General features: G+C 50.3%; 1 protein-coding gene and 1 long non-coding RNA gene across 3 annotated transcripts; both read left to right on the forward strand.

Annotated features, from left to right (window-relative positions):
* Positions 1-68: 68 nt before the first annotated feature.
* On the forward strand, positions 69-17,889 carry CTNS (cystinosin, lysosomal cystine transporter). 2 transcript variants are annotated; one of them, XM_032849000.1, is made up of 12 exons: positions 69-156; positions 2,713-2,792; positions 6,853-6,931; positions 8,221-8,305; positions 11,448-11,551; positions 11,673-11,804; positions 12,585-12,684; positions 12,777-12,896; positions 13,953-14,123; positions 16,036-16,153; positions 16,461-16,575; positions 16,916-17,889. In XM_032849000.1, the coding sequence occupies exons 2-12, from the start codon at positions 2,732-2,734 to the stop codon at positions 16,995-16,997; spliced, it is 1,167 nt and encodes a 388-aa protein (XP_032704891.1). In that variant the 5' UTR covers positions 69-156; positions 2,713-2,731; the 3' UTR covers positions 16,998-17,889. The 2 variants fall into 2 exon arrangements, with proteins under 2 accessions (XP_032704891.1, XP_032704892.1); XM_032849001.1 differs by having other exon boundaries at positions 13,953-14,045.
* A 107-nt stretch (positions 17,890-17,996) lies between these two features.
* Positions 17,997-18,818, forward strand: LOC116862002. Its single transcript, XR_004381580.1, has 2 exons — positions 17,997-18,085; positions 18,267-18,818. It is a non-coding gene; the product is annotated as an uncharacterized LOC116862002 (long non-coding RNA).
* The last annotated feature ends 178 nt before the right edge of the window (positions 18,819-18,996 follow it).

Below are 18,996 nucleotides of genomic sequence, written 5' to 3' on the forward strand. Positions count from 1 at the left end.
ACAGTTCCCAGAGTGCATCGCCAAGAATCAGGTGGCTGGAGTCAGGTGACTTCTGTCCCGCCCTCACCCAAAGTCCGGCTGCCGGGTGAAGCGGGTACAGTCCGAAACGGATTCAGCGTACGGTGTGGTCGGTTCCCAGATCCTAGAGGATCTCAGGTGAGAGTCGGCGCGGCCCCAACAGCCTCCCTCCATTTACCCGGCCGAACCCCAGAGGGTTAAAGACTGGCACTGTAAGTCGGTTGAGGATCTTGCGGTATGTCTAATCCCCCTCCAGCCGCGCCAGGGTTCCATCACCTACCAGGAATCCCGGCCTCGAGACACCAGACAGCCTCCAGATTGAAAGGCCCGCGTGGTGGTGAGCGGAAGCAAGGGACACGGGGCTGCCGCGGTGGTGTGGGTGGCTCCACCCTAGTGCAAGTCCGAAGCCCCCTCCCCGCCTTTGGGTTAGTTGCTACCTGAATATGGGTCGCAGAGTTTGCAGATTACTTTGGAGGGAGAAGATGCTGGAAAGCCCATTCCACGAACCCGCGTTGGTGTGCTGAGCACCGGTCTGCGTTCTGGGGGACTGGGTAGAATGAGACTCCGCCCTGCATTCCGAGGCTTTCAGGCTTGAGGAAGGTAGGACAACTGCCTGGGCCCTACCCTTTTCAAAGAATTGAGAAAAATAATCACCTGTGCTTTATGAGAGCTTGCTAGGTGCCCGAGGCAACGGTAATGATCATTTTACAACATTGTTTCTCAACCTTTTTTTTTCTAATGAACTCCTTCCCACCATCATGAAATTTTAATAACACTGATTTAATCAGTTTATGTACTGTCCCCCTTTGGAGAACCACAAGCCATGTTTTGCATTTCATCTCATTTAAGTCCCATGATGTAATCTCACTGCCCTTGTTTTCACATTAGGAAATTGAAGATTGAGGAGGTTAAGTAGCACCCCCAATTAACATTTGGGGAGCCCAGATTCAAACCTATGCAGTCTGTCTGCAGGGCACACATTCTTGTCACTTTCTGTGTTTCACAAGAGAAGGAGACTCAAGGACTTGCAGGTTGTAAAACAGTTGTCATGATTAAGTAAGATACTTGACAGCAGCTGGAAACCCCTGACCCCAGGTTGCTCCTGGGACTTGTGGTTTGAGAATGGGAGACTTCTTAAAATGGTATCTGAGTAAAGCCTGGAAGATAGAACTTGCACAGGAAGAGGGCCATGCTGACAGAGCCCATGGTCATGAAATTCTCCCATTTCTACCTTGTAGCATTCACAAGACATAGTTTTAGTGTATACATATCACTCTGACCTTTTTCTGACATTTTAATCAACTTACCTCTCAATGTCTATCTGTCCTGGTGTCTTTCCTCCAAGGTATCTCAGCCCCTGGGGCTGGGTGACTTTTGCTGACCAAACATTGGAGTTTCTCAGTCCACATTCCACTCCTGCGGGATGAGAGAGGAGCTTGTTAGGCTTGATTCATATCTGATTTCCGGAGGAAAACCCAGACTTTACCCTGAGGGACATTCTGAATCCTGAACTTATGGACACAGGGACACAGGGAGGTGTGAGGAGAAGAGAGTGGCAAGAGTGAATGGGAGACCTGTGGTCATTCCACAGACACAGGAGAGCCAATTCCCTGCAGGTCAGGGTACAGAAAGTGGGTGGTAGAGAGCATAGAGATATAGCATCAAAGGCAAGGACTCCAGAGGAGGCCAGAGACAGAGGAGGTCTGTGCCAGCAGGTGTGAAAGCTCCTGAGATAAAGACCTAACAGATCAAAGGGAGCTGCTCAGACAAGACAGACGCCTGGAGGAGACAGGGACAGGCAGAGATCAGGCAGGCTGGAGTCCTCGGGAAGACGTCTTTGAAGGGAGGGGTGTATCAAGAGGTGTCTTGAGGCCTTTTGGGAAAACTGAAACCAGAGAGGTGTTTCCACACAGCCCTCTCCTAGCTGTGCCTGCGGGAATCCCCAGAGGCTGTCAGGTGGGAGGGTCTAGGCTCTGCATGCTAAGGCAGCAGGTACAGACAAGTTAGAGATATCCATGCTGACTTGCCCCATCTCGACCTGCGGTTCATCTGCTGTACACTGGGTTATAGGTGTTATGTAGTACATCTCCCTCACTTAACCAATGAGTTTCCCCTGGGCTAATCTGGGACTCATCACTCACTGGGTTCCTATCATGTGTGATCCCTGCCAGTCCTGGCGAGGTGACATTTGTTAAATGAAAAAGTCTTAACCTGGTGTCCTTGGGTGGCATTAGCCCGTTACGCTTTTGTCCCAGGACAAGGAATGCAATTACTTTCCTTAGGGTTCGTAGGTTCACCAAGTCAAATATCTGACCACAGTTTGGATAACTTTTTGAAAACAAACAAACATAAAAAAAAACCCAGGCAATGAAACTGCATTCTTTCTTTTTGTTAACTAGTTACAAGAAGCAGGTGAAGAGGGAAAAAATCAGTAGTTGTCTACTTCCTCAGAGTGGAACCTTACACAACACACTTAGCCTTTCTGAGCCCATGGCTCCACATGTCAAAGAAAGCTGTGTTCCACACCCCCCTCCCCCCAGTCACCTCTGAGCTGGTGATGCAAAGCGCATGATGAGGTCACAAGCGTGAGGTGAACGTCCTTTATGTGCCTCGATTCCAGCTGGCATATTGTCCATTTGTTCCTGAGTTGCTCCAAACTTAACCTGAACTCTTGCTCTTTGTTTTTCTTCCTAGTTCTTTGAAATTGAGGAACATGATAAGGAGTTGGCTGATTATTTTTATCCTTCTTCCCCTGAAGCTCATAGAGAAGTGTGGTGAGTTTAGAAATGGGTCATCAGCTTCGTAAAGAGGGAGATGGTGCAACAAAGTAGCCAGACCTGTTCATAGCCAAGGGTTTAGGATTGTCTGGCCTGCATGTGTCTGCCAGCTCCTTGGCCAAATGACCACTGGGTGGTGGAGCAGACGCAGGTATGGGGTTCAGGACTTTCACAAGGAACCAGATGATTCTGCAAATAATTGGCCTTCTTCCATGAGGTCCCTGTTACCTTTCCTGTACCACCAAAGTCAAACTGAGGTGCTCCAACAACTCTGTGGGCTGTGGACCTCACAGAAGGAATTCTAGGTCCTAGGAGATGCTGCAGAAGCCAACGAAGTCACCAACTTGTTGCACCTGGTTCTTGTGTCAGGCTCAGATACATGAGGAGTCTTCCCAGCATCCCTTTGTAAGATGAAAAAACCTTCTCTTAGAGACAACAGGGTGCAGCAGCCCAAGTGCAGCAAGGGCCTCACGTAACACAGGCTGGGTGTCAAAAAATACCTTGGGGTTTGGGCATCCTTTTGAGGTTTGTGAGAGCAGCAGGGCCCTTAGATTAGAGGCTTATATCATTCTATCAATTCTCCCACTGCCCAAACATTGCTGAAATTTCTTCCATGAAAAGGATGGAAAGTATTTACACTCCTAGGATGGCAGGCCAGTTATTTTGATCATCAGCTTAGCAATTGTCAAAAATCAAATATATCTCAGAGTGCCTGGGTGACTCAGTCGGTTAAGTGGCTGCCTTCGGCTCAGGCCATGATCCCGAGGTCCTGGGATCAAGCCCCAGGTCACGCTCCCTACTTAGAGGAAGCCTCCTTCTCCCTCTCCGCTCCCTCTGCTTGGGCCCTCTCTCTCTCTATTGAATGAATAAAATCTTTTTAAAAAAATCAAATATATCTTAAAATCCCTGACTAAAGATTTCAAGTGACCCTTGTACAAACAATACAAATCCTGCAGAAGCTTCCTGAGAGCTGTGCACAGTGGCGGTACCGTAACAGTCATGTGGCCTCTTGACGGCTCTTCCAGATTTGTCAAATAATCAGTCATGTTACTTTGCAGTCATACCTTGTGGATAAACAATTTCCAAGAAAGGAAAGGTGGTACCATGAAGCCTGGTGTTTCTCAACATGAATTCCAGAGCCCCACTCCAGACCTGCTGGTTCATATTCTCTGGGCCTGAGGCCCAGGTGTGTGCCACAGCTGCACTGTCAGGCTTTAGATAAAGCCCAGGAAGGAAGAGCGCATCTGGCCACCACCACCTGAGTTATACAGAGGGGAAACTTTGGCCCAGGAGAGGGTAAAAGTCATCCCCAAAGGTGGGACCTGCACAGGATCCCTGCTCCGTTTTATTTCTTTGCATCCTTCCTGAATGTCATTGAAAAAGAATGATGTAAACACCATAAAATCAAGTGACTAGAATTGGGGTTCTAATCTCATTCTGCTTGTTTTCTCTTTGCTCTGGGGATTGGTCATCAAGGACTGTAGAAGAGTCTCTTGACTTCTCTGGGTGGAATCTTGAGGCACTGCCACCTAGTGGCGAGAAGCTCGGCCTCAGGCCCAACAGGCCTGGGTTTGAATCCTGCCTCCTCCATTTCTGAGCTGTGTGGGCAAGACACTTTCCCTCTGGGGATTCTGTTTCCTTATATCCAAATTGGGAATGATAATACCCACCTCTCACTGTTACAGTAATTAGAGAATGGGTTATCAGTGTGGCAGAGTGGGTGGGATGGGAAGCACAGTGCAAGGTGCCAATAAGTATTCCTTCAGAAAAAATTTTAAAAATACCCTGCCTCAGGGGAAACTTTGGGTGGTTTCATGAAGACTTGTTTGGTAATTCTTATGGTTTTCAGAGCCTCTTGCCCCAGGGCAAACTTTAGAATGCACTTTCCCTGGATACGATGCCTGTTTCTTAACTGCCTGCCATCTTGAGCTTGAAAATGTCCTGCCGTGTTTACCTGATGAGAACAGTCGCCAGCACTCAGGCCACATAGGAAATGTGTCACAAACACTATCACACTGTATCTTCACAGCGCCATGTGAAGTACGTAGTGCCATTCCCTCCACCTTACAGGTGAAGAAAAAGGCCCACATAGAGGTTATAAACAAGGAAGGAAGGAAGCAGGGGAGTGACAAAGGCAGATGGACCGTGTGACTTCAGAGCCCAGTCTCTCAGCTGCTAAGTGCCGCTGTCTCCAGGGACTCTCAGTGAGGGGAAAGCAAAGAGTCCATGATCTGGTTCTCAGGAGCTCACAGCCTCTTCTTGTAAAGTGCAATATATGGAAGAGCAAAGGCCACACGGATCTCTAGCTTGCCATGACCACAGCCCAGTAGAACCTTTGGGCCCGAGGTTATGGGTTACCCAAAAGATGTGGGGGCTGCCTGGCATCACTGTCTGTCCTGGGCAGTGTCTCGTCAATGGTTTTGCTTATCTGGTGTGGTCCTCAACTCTAGATAGAAAATAACAATAGGGACCTTAAGTCCTACCACCTCCCAGCTGTGCAAGCCCAGAACAAAGCCTCACGTTGCTATCAAGAGTGTGAAAAAGAAGGGACAGAGTTGCCAAAGCTGCCTCCAGGTCCTGAGGCTACACATGAGGGAGGGGTCGTCCCACTCAGCTCTGAGAGGCTTTGCTTCTGCCAGGACCAGCATGGGAACATACCCACTCAGTGGGACCCAGCCAGGCAGATGTAAGGAGAGTGCCGAGACTAGAGACCTCAGACTATGGGATTCTCCCTGTTGGAGGCTTGCAAGTGCACATGACAGAGCCTGCATCTGTCCACATTCGTGGTGCAGGGTTGTTGTGGGGAAGGTGGCCTTCCAAGGCCCTAGGTAGCAGAGCAAGGCCCAGAAGGACAAAGTTCCAGGCTGGCCGATTCCTTGGCAGGAGATGAGGTTACTGTTCTCAGAAATGTTCAGGCAGAGGAAGAGCAACTTCCAGGTAGGAATAATGAAAAGGGGGATCAGACAGTGGAGGTTTTATCCAGAACTTTTAAGTTCCCTTCCAACCTGAACACCTAAAACTTCTGATCTCAGTTCTTGATCTTCTGTCTGGAGAGAACCAGGAGGATAGAAACCTGGGCCCTGCCTACAGCCGTTCCCCCTACAAGGAGTGTCTTAATCAAGTTGAGCTCCTTTCCCATGGGCTCCCTTCCTGCCCTGTCAAGCTTCATGACCACTCCTTATTCCTTGTGTAACCCTGAAGGCCCTTAGGTAAGGGAGGTGAGGTGGACAGGTGACTGGGGCTTTGAGTACACCTGGGAGTAAGGTGGGGTGGGAGTGTGGGCTGCCCAAAGAACACAGGAAGAGGTCAGGGAGAGGCTAACTCACTCAGGTTCTATGGCCAATTTGCTCTGGGGTATTTGGCCTCCCAAACCTGCTTCCTCCTCACTCCCAAGGCCTATTTGTCTACCTTATCCTGCATTAACACCTTAGTGCCAAAAAGAAATCACTGATAGTGAGACTGTGGTAGTCACCATTTTCCCCCCACTCCCCAGTATAGTCAGCCTCAGGAAGGGGATCAGTGAATGGCTTAGGCTAAGTTAGTACAGAGTCCAAAGGGGTTCTTTGGAAACAAGGTAGCTGGGCCCTGTGTATCTCTGAGAGTACAGAAAAGGGCTGGACCAGTTCTATAGGGCCATTTTAGCTCCATGAACAGAAGAGACCCCAGTGCTTTCCCATCTGAAGAGGGGGTTCAAGTCTACATTTTTCGGTCCCAGATTGATGCTTGAATTCCTGTGTGACATTTTGGGCTCCAGTATTCTAAAACTCTGGGTCACTCAGCCTCAGAGCCTCTCAGTGTGGGGAAGAAGAAGCTACAGTGTTTCCTGCTTGGGCCTATGTCTACCTCTCTCTGGCAGCAGAAGGAGAAAGAACATAATGAAGGCTCAGGTTTCCAGGCCCAGCACCCATCCTCTCAGGACTTCCATGTGTTCTAGAAGATGGGGGTTGTCCCGAGTCAGAGCTCATGAGTTCAGATATTGGGGATCCTTATCCCAGTTCTTCCTTGTGAGCCTAAGTTCTCTGACCTAATGATTTGTCATTGGTTTGGGTCCTTCTAGAGTCGACAGTCGACCTCACCGTTCCTCCCACTGTGAAGCTGGAAAATGGAAGTTCAGCTAACATCAGCATCACCCTTCAGTAAGTCCCTGGGCCCAACTCTTGTTCATTCACCCCATGGCCAGGTCAAGGCTGACCCCTGGCTCTGTTCATATTTCAAGTATGATACCTTTGCCCCTTCACTTTAAGACAAGCCAGGGAACCCGAGGGCCAGTGGATATTCTGTATGAGGTCATCAAGTCCCTTCTGTCCTGAGAAAATAAAATAAGCTTTAAAAAAAAAAAAGCCAGAGGAAGGTGATAGCATGATAGCAGGTGATCTGCAGACTCATGTCCTAGAGTCTCTCCACTCCCGGCCAATGAATCCTTGTTTCAGGAACCTTTTCCTTGGCTGAGGTGACCTTGAGTGATCAGCATTTGATGCTTCAGAGTAGTCCCTTCCAAGGCTCTAAGTATTTGCTGAGAGCCCTGAAGGTCAAGGGTCAAGGAGCTAAGCTGTTCTAAGATCCCTTCCAAAAGCAGAAGTGACCTTTTTGGGTGGACCCCATTCATGGCAACACTCCCACTTGGCCTTGTCTGAGAGTCTTACTGGCTAACATCTGCTGGTTCAGTTGTGAGGTACTGACCTAGTATAGACTGCTAGAGAACCTGCCTCCTCCCTGTCCTTCACTGCTTCTCCCTACTCTTGCCTCCCAGCCGTGAGGATTCCCCGAGATCTAGAATCCTGTCCTTATCTCTTTACCCTTCTCCCCGTTTTTCACCTCTCCTGGGAAGTCTGATCTCCAGCCAAAGCTTTGATAGGAACTTGGATTCTGTCCCAGCTCCTGCCACCCCTTTACATGGACACCTTATAAATCTGACAAGCCATCCCCTCACCACATCACCCCTCTCCAGAATCCTCAGGTGGCTTTCCGTAGCCTTCCAAATGAACCCCAGGTCTGTACATTCACACTTGAGGACACCACCAGCTACTCCCATCATACATGTCTCCTGGCTTTCTGGGGACACACTGGTCTCTGCTCAGACCCAAGCCCTTGAAAGCCTTCTCTATCAGAACAGATGGCATGGTCCTGTTGGCCTCTGGACACTTCATTTGGCAGTCACAACCCATTCCCCACCTTCTCATGCTCTCCTCTGGCCCCTGTGGGCCTCTTACCTCCCGATACCGATGGAAAGCTCCTAGGAGCAAGGACCCCACCACGACCACTCAGGGCCTAGCACAGAGCACTTAACTGTAATTGCTTGAGAAGTGACAGACCCAAAATCCCTAATTGCTTGAGCAGTGACATGCCCGATGTGAAGTTCAGAGGATTGGTTGAGATCTCACAGTGTCCAACTTCTCAGCAGTAATCAGACTTTTATCCTCCACAGGCATCCATTAAATGCAACCTTGGTGATCACTTTTCAAATCACATTTCGTTCAAAAAATGTTACTATCCTTGAGCTCCCCGATGAAGTAAGTAATGAATTTTAACTGTTGGGTAACAAAACAGTTTTTAAGTAAGTGCTTTTCAAAATAGGCCACCTTGTTTTTATGCCATGGGCTGCTCCCGTTCCATAATTCTAAAAATCTCTGATTTGGGCTTTGTTTGTCTTTGAGGATTGCATTTTATGCCATGTAGTTGGAATGAGGAGGGTGGTAGCAAGAAATTTAAGGCAAAAATGGGAATGTAGAAGAAATTCTTAATAAGATGGCTTTCTAAAACTTGGCTGCTTAGAGGGCATTGGCAGATGAGCAGTACTGTCCCTGCTTGAAAACCTATGAGAAATGCAGAATTGTGGGCCCCATCCCAAACCTGCTAATTCAAAACCTGCATATGAGCAAGATCTCCAGATGATTTAGGCCCACACTGAAGTTTGCCTCTTCTGAGGTTCTACTGGTTGTAAGTTATTTCCAAAAAACTGAGGCCAAATGCTAACGATAACTATTCATAGCCCTTATGCATTCACCTGTTAATATACACATTGCTCCTACCTTACCAACATTTGAGCCAATTACTAACTGACTAGATTAAAAAATATCAGTAGGGAAGGCAGCAATGTAGAGAAAAAACAAGAGTTTAAAAAAAAAAATAGACAAGGTAGATGCAGGGATAACTACGTAGCTCGTCATGAGGCCCTGTGTGGTTGCAGAGATGGGCTACAGGTTGGCTCTGAGGCCCCTAGCATGAAAACAGTACTGAAGCATGTGGTCAAATAAAGGGCGTCAACCCAGAAGGGACTTGTGTGGGAGGCAGTTCTGTCTCACCCTCTAGTGAACAGCACACCTCATTAGAGCCATTTCTCTCAACTTTCCCCTGCCGTGGGGCACGAAGCCTGCCGTAGGGTAAGAAAAGCCATTGGTTCTCACAGCAGATTGTAGCACCCAGCTGAGGTCTGGTTTGATCCACAGATAAAATTTAGAGTCTGAGGAATGATGCAATCACCTAGTTTAGGGCCAGTAAAAATCAAACGTAATCTTAAGCAAGGAAAGCCTGGCTCAGAGAAGCCCACACTGTGTGCTTCCTTGTGCCTAAAGTGCACACACAGTCAAGACCAATCTATAGTGTTGGTCGGCACAGCAGTTTCCCCTGCGGATCAGGTGAGTCTGGAAAGGAGTAGAACAGGGCTTCTGGAGTGCTGGAAGTGTTCCATTTCTTGACCTGTGTGTTTGATCTTGGTTTGTGGTTGTTACTTCATCAAGCTGTGATGTGTGTACTTTTCTGCACATATGTTATGATTCATTTTTATGTAACTTTAATGGTGGATAACATTGTATGTCAACTATAATTTTTTTAAAAATTATATAGTGGGAGTCAAATCCAGTTATAGAATGATCTGTACGGGCGCCAACCCGCTTTTTGGGGGCCAACCTGTACGGCGCCCCCATCCAGCTCTAAGCACTCCTGTCTACTCCCTGTGCCTTTGGAAACCACTAGATAGAATTTGGGGGTCAGGCAGTCTAGGAATCTCAGATAAGGTACTCCACCCAATACAGCACCAAGTCCTCATTTGTAGACATAATTGTAACATTAGTCATGTCTACTTGACAGGGTTGTGAGGAGTAAAAGCAAGTATAAAATTTCTAGAATTGTATCTGGCATGTAGAAAGAAAGCACTTAGTAAAAAATAGTGATAAATTTTGCTGTAGACCTAAAACTGTTCTTAAAGTTTCTTGGGGTGCCTGGGTGGCTCAGTCGGCTAAGTGCCTGACTCTTGATTTCAGCTCAGGTCATGATCTCAAGGTCTTAAGATCAAGCCCCGTGTCAAGCTCCATGCCGAGTGTGGAGCCTGCTTAAGATTCTTTCTCTCCTTCTCCCTCTGCCCCTCCCCACTTGGCACGCACATGCTCTCTCTCGCTCTCTCTAAAAAAATTACTTAAAAATAAAGCTTAATAATTTAAAAAAAAAAAAAAAGATAGTGATAGTTACTATTTCCTTCTGCCTTGTATCCGTTGATTTCCAGTTGACCGGTTTTCTTCCTGCCTAGTTCCTAAAGGGACTTAGTGGCCACTTAACAAATATACAAACAACATTACCAAAAAAACTTGTTAAAAATAAGAAAAAGTAGCCAAGAGTAGTACATGGAATGAGGACGTAGCTTGCACGAGGCAGGCCACGAATCGGACTCTGGGCTTTGCGGCAGGCACTTATACCATTTCACTTGTTCTGCCAAAGCCCCCTGATTTCCAGTGCTAAAAACATCTTCCGGGGGGCGCCTGGGTGGCTCAGTGGGTTAAAGCCCCTGCCTTTGGCTCAGGTCATGATCCCAGGGTCCTGGGATCGAGCCCCACATCGGGCTCTCTGCTTGGCAGGGAGCCTGCTTCCGCCTCTCTGCCTACTTGTGATCTCTGTCTGTCAAATAAATAAATAAAATCTTTAAAAAAAAAAAAAATCTTCCGGGATCCTCATAAAGAAGCCACTGAATTCTAATGGCTGCATCTTCACTGTGCCTGTGGTATGGGTGGAGGTTGGGGCCCAGAGCAATATCCAGGGAACAAAGTGGGGGAGAAGGTTCAGGGAAGGTATATCATTCTGCTCCCTGCCACACTTGAGAGATTTGAGAATGTCGGGGGGTGGTGGTGGGGACTGGGAGATCAGATATTGTAAGCAGGCCTCCAAGTACTATTTCTCAGAGGAGAGATTTTGATAAGTATTGGTCAGAAAGGAGGGGAAAACGTTCTCTCTCCCTGAAGGTGGCTATTTTGTGCACCTCTTCTGTTTTGTCACTTGGCAGCTACACTGGGCATGGGGCAGACATCGTTTGTGGGCATTGAGGAGCCTTCCATTATAAAAGAAGTGAAGTAATAGCAGTCATAGTATTTATGGACATTACGCCATTCATAGCAGCCTTGTAAGGTAGACACTTCATCCCCATGTACACGTGGAGTAAACTGAGGTCAGAGCTTGAATAACTCGCCTGAGATCTCATAGTTAGGAAGAGGAGAAGAGCTATCCCACTTTCCCTGGTAGTTGGTCCAGTGTTTCTCCCTCTTACTGGTAAGGTCTTAAGGCAGGCACTGTGTGTGGTCTGTCTCATCATTCCTAGAGTGTAGCCTGGAGCTGGACATTGAAGTCCTAATAACTGTAGCACCAGATTGAATTCAGGTTTCTTAACAGGTTGTGGTGCCTCCTGGAGTGACAGATGCCTCTTTTCAAGTGACATCTCAAAATGTTGGACAAGTTACTGTTTATCTGCACGGAAATCATTCCAACCAGACTGGGTAGGCTGACCTCAGCCCAAGTGGGCCTTATGCAATGAGATGGGAGGCTGGCAGTGTTAAGAACAGGGGTGTTTCCTTCAAGCCCAGCCTCAGCTCATTTCAGTCCCCAAACTCTTTATAGCCCGAGAATCCGCTTCCTGGTCATCCACAGTGACGTCGTTAGCACCATAAACCAGGTGATTGGCTGGATTTACTTTGTGGCCTGGTCCATCTCCTTCTACCCGCAGGTGATCACCAACTGGAGGCGGAAAAGGTAACCTGCTAAGCTTGATGTGAAGTCGCTAGAGGCTAGTAAGATGGGAGGCATTCCAGAGAGGCTGTAGGCAGCATGGGCTCAGGCTTTCCTCCTCTGCTCTTCTCTCTTCTTGCCCTTTCTAGAAAGTGTCCAGTGTGAAAGCTCTAAGAGCCTGCGGCAGGACATGAAGCTCTGGGCGTTTGTTCTGTGGCCCAGTTCAGCTCCTCTGTGTGAAAGCAACAAAATGGGGCTTTTCAGGAAGGGAAGAATAGGCAGGGTTGGGGGCAGTCCACCACATCTGCTCTGTTCTTGGTCCACCCAGCCCTGGAGGAATTAGTGTCAGGTCTTGCAGCAGGGCCAGGCTGGGTCCTTCAGCCTTGGAGGTGAAGCCGCCCCACCCTGACTTTAAAGACACAGTGGGCCTAGAGTTGTGTGTCTGCGCAGCAAGGATCCCAAGCTCTTTTGAGTCACCTCTACCAAATGGGCCTTGTAGGGGGCCGCTGAGCTGGGAGCCAGGAAAGAAGATGCTTCCTCTCTGGAGGAGGCCTCCAAGACTTTCCCTGTGGGGCCAGGACTTGAAGAGGCAGGAGACGAGGGAGGGCGGGACGGAGGAAGGAAACTGTTTCCCAAGACGGCAAGATTGGGTGGCATTGACTGGGGTTTGCAGAGGGCACCTGAGGGCGGTGCTGTCCTTGGGAGACCTGGGCCCTCCTCCCCTTGTGCTGGAAGCTCTGTCCCCTCTCTTCCCTCCAGTCTCACCCTTTGCCCTGATTTCTCTTCATTGCTCCCATGCCACAGTGTCGTTGGTCTAAGCTTTGACTTCGTGGCCCTGAACCTGACAGGCTTCGTGGCCTACAGCGTGTTCAACATTGGTCTCCTCTGGGTACCCTCCATTAAGGTATGGCACTGCCTGCCCACTGCAGCCCGGCCCAACCTGGTGGGTAGCCGGGCTGCACCTCACCCCCAAGCTTCTCCCAACCCCTCAACCAGGAGCAGTTTTTCCTCAAATATCCCAATGGAGTGAACCCTGTGGACAGTAACGATGTCTTCTTCAGTCTGCACGCAGTCGCCCTGACCCTGGTTGTCATGGTGCAGTGTTTCCTCTATGAGGTGAGAGATGAATCCGGTGCCCACCCCACCTCGGGCTGCCTAGGCCAACACCCCCTACCACCTGCTCCCCACTCCTCTCGTTTTACGGAAGACATAGAAACTCAGCGTCTACTCACTGAGATGGAGATAATAGAGCTGGCCCTGTGCTGGGTACCGGGGACACCCATGAACCTGAGCCCTCAGGACCCCAGGTCTGGGGTGAAGGACACAGAGAGGCGGTCATGACCTATCACATTGAGAGCTGAGCAGGAGGGAAGGACACAGGCGGCTCCTGGAGGCCCTGCCAGGGCCAGGGAGGAGCAGGGAAGGAGGGCAGCATGGAAGTGGGGTGGAGTTGTGGTCCATAGTGTAAGTGATGTTGCCATGGTGACGAGGAAGAGGCCAGGGTGGGGCAGCCCCAGCTGGAGGGCGAAACTGTGAAGGCCAAGGGGCAGTGAAAGTCACTATGAGCAAATGGGTATGGCTGGGGCTCAGGGTCCCAGAGAGGGGAGCAGGCTCCCGAGGGGTCTGCTTGCCATGCTGAAGAAACTTTGGCCTCAGCTGTATTGCTGGAGGGCTGTTTTGCTGGAAGGCGTCTCAGCAGGGAAAGGCACCATTAGGGCAATTTTCAGACCAATAGGTACGTTTTGTCTCACTTGCCTGTGGATACACTGCTTTCTTCAGGGAGCTCCTTCTGCACCTGCAAGGTCAGCCAGGGACTGCTTGGCTCTTGCCTTCACGAACTTTCTAGGTTTTTTTACCTTTTGCTGTGAAGCTGGGTGAAGGCCTGCTTTGGGGCAAGATAGGGTGAGGGATGGGTTCTAGAGGTGATCAGGCTCCACCTGGATCATGGAATGAGGCACAGGCCTCGTGTGTTGCAGGCCACATTCCCAGCTCCTGGTGGCCTCTGAGAGGCACCCAGCTTTGCAATGTGGGAACAAGAAGAAAATGAGCTCTGGAAAATCTAAAAAGGACTGAAATAGACCCTGAGAGTGACCAGGGTGTGACTGGTACTGGGCTCTCTATGCCCCCACCCCAGCCCCTACCATCTACTCCCTTTGCTTCTGTCATCCTCAGCAAGGCAACCAGCATGTGTCCTGGCCTACCATCAGCTTCCTGGTGCTCTCATGGGTCTTCGTGCTCGTCACCATGATTTTGGCTGCAGTTGGGGTAATCACATGGCTGCAGTTTCTCTTCTGCTTCTCCTACATCAAGCTCGCAGTGACGCTGGTCAAGTATTTTCCGCAGGTGCCTCCAGGGCCTTCCTTACTCTTCATGTGGCCATTAGCGTGGGAGGCACGACAGGGTGCAGGTTCTGCTCCCATGGGGCAGCTTGTAGCTGGGGTGTGGAGATGTGAATGGAAAGTTGCAGTGGAAGTCCTGAGTCCAGCCAGAGCGGGGCCTAGCAGAAATCCGGCAGTAAGCACTGCTCCCTTCCCTGGGGCCAGCAGTCGCCTTAGGGTCAGTAGAGACTTCTCTGTACTCCTGCACAGCTCTGAGAGTCAGGTTGTGCAGGTCCCTTGTCTCTCCATCCCGGTCTTTCCTAAGGACATCAGTTCTTCCCCGCCCCCCCACCACCACCCTTGCCCACCATTGCTACAACTGATAACCCTGACAAGCAGCGGCAGGAGACTTGGGAAATAGCCAGTGAGAGGAGGCAGCCCAGTATCCCATCCAGAGAGGTTTTGCTCAGAGGTCCCACCCAGGATACACCTTAGGGACCCTCAGCATGATCCCTCAAGTACTGGGTCCTATTCAGATTCGGAGATCTAAAAGTCCAACATGACTTCCCCCTTAGCCCAAATGGCCCAGGACAGGGGGAGGTGTGAAGTAGCTGCCAGTGGTGGGCTCCACCGCTGAATCTAGGGCCTCCCATAACTCACGCCATTACCCATGGAGGAGCCTCCTTCTCAGTTTCCCCAGTGCAGAGAACCTTGTATTTCATGGGTTCAGGAAAGAGCGCATCCATCCACGCCCTCCAAGAGCCAAGGCATGTCTCTTGGAGGGCATGGAAACAGATCCAGGCTCTTAAGGATGACCAGGACTTAATTTTGTGGGCAAGAGAGGAGGGGGATTCTAGGCCAGGGGCAACCTGCACAGCAGCATAGGCAGAGAAGTACGGGAGGCAGCAAGAAGCATTGTTGAAGCTATAAAGGTAGGGCCAGAAAAAATGTATTCTAAAATACAAAAAAAGTAGGGTCAGGCCTTAGGGGGCTAGGGAAGAAGGCTTCAGAATGGTTGGGGTTGGAGGGAGGTCTTGAGGGAAGTAGGGCCACAGTCCCTGAGTGTGGGAAGGCTTGGGCCTGGTCAACTCAGGAGGCAGGAGCCCCATTTGGAGATGTCTAGAATTGTCCCAAGACTGGAGAGGTGGCCACAAGCATGAAAGAGGGTGGAAGAGGATGAAGAAGGGGACTTAATAGGTAGAGAAGACCTGGGAGAAGACCCACTACGGAGGCCACACCTTTCCTCTTGGTCGTGATAGGGAAGTTGCCCCAGTCAGAGAAGTCCAGAGGGTTCTGGCAGTGGAGGAAGGATGTGGGGCAGTGGCAGTAGAAAGTGGGGGGATGTCCAAGTGGACCTCCCCAACTAGACCTAGGAAGCCTGAGATGCAGTCTCCAGAGCCCAGCCAGAGCTGAGGTGGTAGTCAAGTCCACTCTACAGATGGGAAAAAACTGAGGTTAGAACTTGCCAAGATAATACTCCCAAGATAACCTCCCTGCGGTGGTGGAGCTGGGATCCCAGACCAGGCAGTTGACCCCCAGCCCATATTCATAAGCACAACATGAAGTCCAGGCTGGGTTTCACCTTCACTGGAAATGAGAAGAAAAATCAATTGCTAGAAAACCAGGATAGGGTCTCATCCCAGAACAGGGAAGGATAAAGATGGAGAAGCAACATCTCCCCCTCCTTTGCAGTTGTGAGGTGCAGGGGTGAGAGGAGGAGAGCTGTTTGCTATGTGCCAACATGAGACACAGGGACCTGCCCATACTGTTCTGTCCGCTGGCGGACTTGTCAGAGCCCAAAGGTCACTGTGTTCCTTGATGCTGAGGCCTGGGCACATGAGTGGGAGGAATTAGAGCTGTTCTTGTTTGGAGTGATGGTCACAAGGTCTAAGAGGCGGCCACCCAGCCCCCTCACTGCTGTCCTCTGTCTGACCCAGGCCTACATGAACTTTTACTACAAAAGCACTGAGGGCTGGAGCATTGGTAACGTGCTTCTGGACTTCACTGGGGGCAGCTTCAGCCTCCTCCAGATGTTCCTCCAGTCCTACAACAATGGTGAGTCAGCCAGCAGACTGCCTTCCCATCTGGTGGGCTGAAGGCACAGGGTGGGGGCCAGGCTTCCTAGGATACCTCTCCACCCCATCCACCCCCAGCCCTTCAGCCTAGGAATCTGATCCAATCCCAGTACTCAGGGGTGAGACTCACCTAAGGGGCTTTACAGTGGGAGGATTTGTGGTTTCCTGGGCAGATGAGGACACCTTCCTCCCCGCCCCCTGCCATCACCCCGCAGCCCCCACATCCTCCAGCTCCTTCGGGAGCTGCCAACTTAAAACCAAACTCTGTCCCCTGTGGCTGTTAACAGACCAGTGGACACTGATCTTCGGAGACCCAACCAAGTTTGGACTCGGCATCTTCTCCATCTTCTTCGATGTGATCTTCTTCATTCAGCACTTCTGCTTATACAGAAATAAACCAGGGTATGACCAACTGAACTAGCACCCAGGGACCCCAGCATAAATGGCCCCGGGTCCTGTGCCCACCAGGAAGGTTGGGGCAGAGCCTGGAGCGCAGGGCTGGCTCAGTGTGCTGACAGTGTTGCAAGTGCTCTCTTCCTCAAGGTCAAACACCTGACACACAAACCAGCCTGCCCTCAGCCAGAACTGTCCCAGGCCAGGCTGGGAGGAGCCTCCCTCTGAGACAGATGGCTGACTCTGCTTTGAGATGGAAAACCACACCACTGACGGCCCCTCCCAGGCCTTGCCAGCCGGGTATCTGGCCCTCCTGCGTCTTGATGCCGCCGTCTCTATTTTCTTTAAGGCTTCAGGCAGCACACAGGGGTTCTGACAGCCGTCCCAGGCAGGATTGGGTGCTGAGCTTGGAGCCGAAGGCCTTGACCTAAGTGACCAGTGTTTCTGGGAGCAGCTTGAAGGACTGATCCCGCAGTTGTGAGCCACGGGTGCTTTGATGCCACTGGTGTGTTCCCAGAGACCCAAGCAGCCAGTTGGTGTGGCCAATGGACTCAGAGGTGCTGGTGCTGGTGGCAGAGGGGACAGGACTTTTGGGATTAGGCCTTGGTAGGGGGGGTCCCTTCTCTGAAGGCCACATGCTCTGAGCATCCACCTTCCTGAAACTCATGCTACATAATTCAACACGCACAACCATATCACAGGCGGCCCAGATTAGGGTCTGGTAAAGAAACTGGATTTCAGAGCCTTGAGGTGCCCAACAGATTGGTTCTGAGCTAGGCTTATGCCCAGACCCTCTGGATCTTTACCATACTACCCCCTTTTGGATTTTTTGGAGGGATGTTTTGAACTGAGTGGCTAAATTTCTCCACCTTCTGCCTACCTCTACTTTCCCAGAGTCAGGGACCCTATGTAAACCCCCTCAATTGCTCCTTATCTTGTGTCTGAGTATAGGACACGTCTGTGCGTGCACACACATACCAGTCTGTGCCTTAGAGGCCAGTAAGACCTACCAAATGGTGAGAGTAGTTCCCATGTAGGGGAGAGGCTGGACCCTTCCTTCACTTACCCCAGACACCTACCTGAGACTCACCAATTTTTTGGCTACTCAGGAGCCTCCCTTAAGGACTTGACACCACTTCACATACAACTCATGGGCCCAGCCCTTATTCCAAACCTCCTTCCCTCTTCTCCCAGGCAGCTATCCTTCCTGTGGCAGGAGGGGAGGGTCCCAGGATGTGCCTTGTCAGTTCACTCTCAGACTTTGTACTGCAAGATTAATGTGAGGTGCCTGTATCCTTAATTAAAACCTGATTTGTTTCCTTTGTGCACACTGAGCATTTACCAGATGTGGGAGGCAGGTATGTTGGCTTAAGAACCAATCCTTAGGACTTGGGGAGAATTTGGGTAAGGAAACACATGGGTAGGTTACACAGTGATGGCGAGCTGGCTGCATGCTGATGGGGCACTTCATCGGAGAAGCCTCTTGGGTAGTGCAAGATGCCTGCCTGCTCAGGGCCAGGTAGGTCGTGTGGGTACTATGTCTGTACAGGGCATGTTGCTCAAGCTGGGGTTATGAGCATGGGTTGGATGGGTTAAGGGCACTCTCACAGTGCCGGCGGGGGTTGGGGGGTGGCATTTGTACTGGGCCAGGCAGAGGCCCTGGTAATCTCCCAACTTACCCACATCTCATCTGATCACAGCCTCTGGAAATGTGGAGCTGCACTCCTGTCTGTGATAAACTGTATGCTCTCAAGAGTCGTAGAGGACAGGTATTTTTTCCCATGAACCCCTTAGTGCCCCAAGTGGGGCACAAGCTAGGGGACGTGAAGAGTTCTCCACCCCACTTCCAGTGCAGTGGCTCCCAGATGTTCCCACAGATGTGGCCCTGGCCACACAGCAACAGGCAGGCCTGGCATCAGCTGGGCTTCATCTCAGAAGTGGTTGGGGGCCAGGCTGGTCAGCCCTACCACCAAAGCTTGGAGTACTGGACTACTTGGAGTAGCTGCCATCCACCCCTAGACGTCCCTACCCCATGCCTCAGCAAAAACCCCTTGTAAATTCCAGTACTGTTTATTTGGGCCCAAGATGTCAGGCACGGGGCAATTTCATACTACCCCATTTCCACAGGAACCAAAGCAACGCTGTTGTTCCCATATGTGATTTAGTAAGCTAAATTCAAAAGTAGAATTGGCATCTCCAAATAGTAAGGTAAAAATGCTTCTGTATCAAAGTTGTGATTAAAAAAATATAAAGTTAAACCCACAGGTATAGAAGGAACTGGCAATCCTGAGAACTGCCCTGAAATGTCAGCCTTGGACTTCATCTAAATCTTGTAAGCAGGTGAACCCTGGGGAGGCCATGGGGTAAACTGTGAGCCTGCCTGGCTTCCGTTCAGACGAACTTCTGTAGTGTCTCTGGCTGTGTGTCAAG

This window comes from Lontra canadensis, unplaced genomic scaffold, assembly GCF_010015895.1.
Source record: "Lontra canadensis isolate GAN:19392208 unplaced genomic scaffold, GSC_riverotter_1.0 scaffold217, whole genome shotgun sequence".
Lineage (NCBI taxonomy): Eukaryota > Metazoa > Chordata > Mammalia > Carnivora > Mustelidae > Lontra > Lontra canadensis.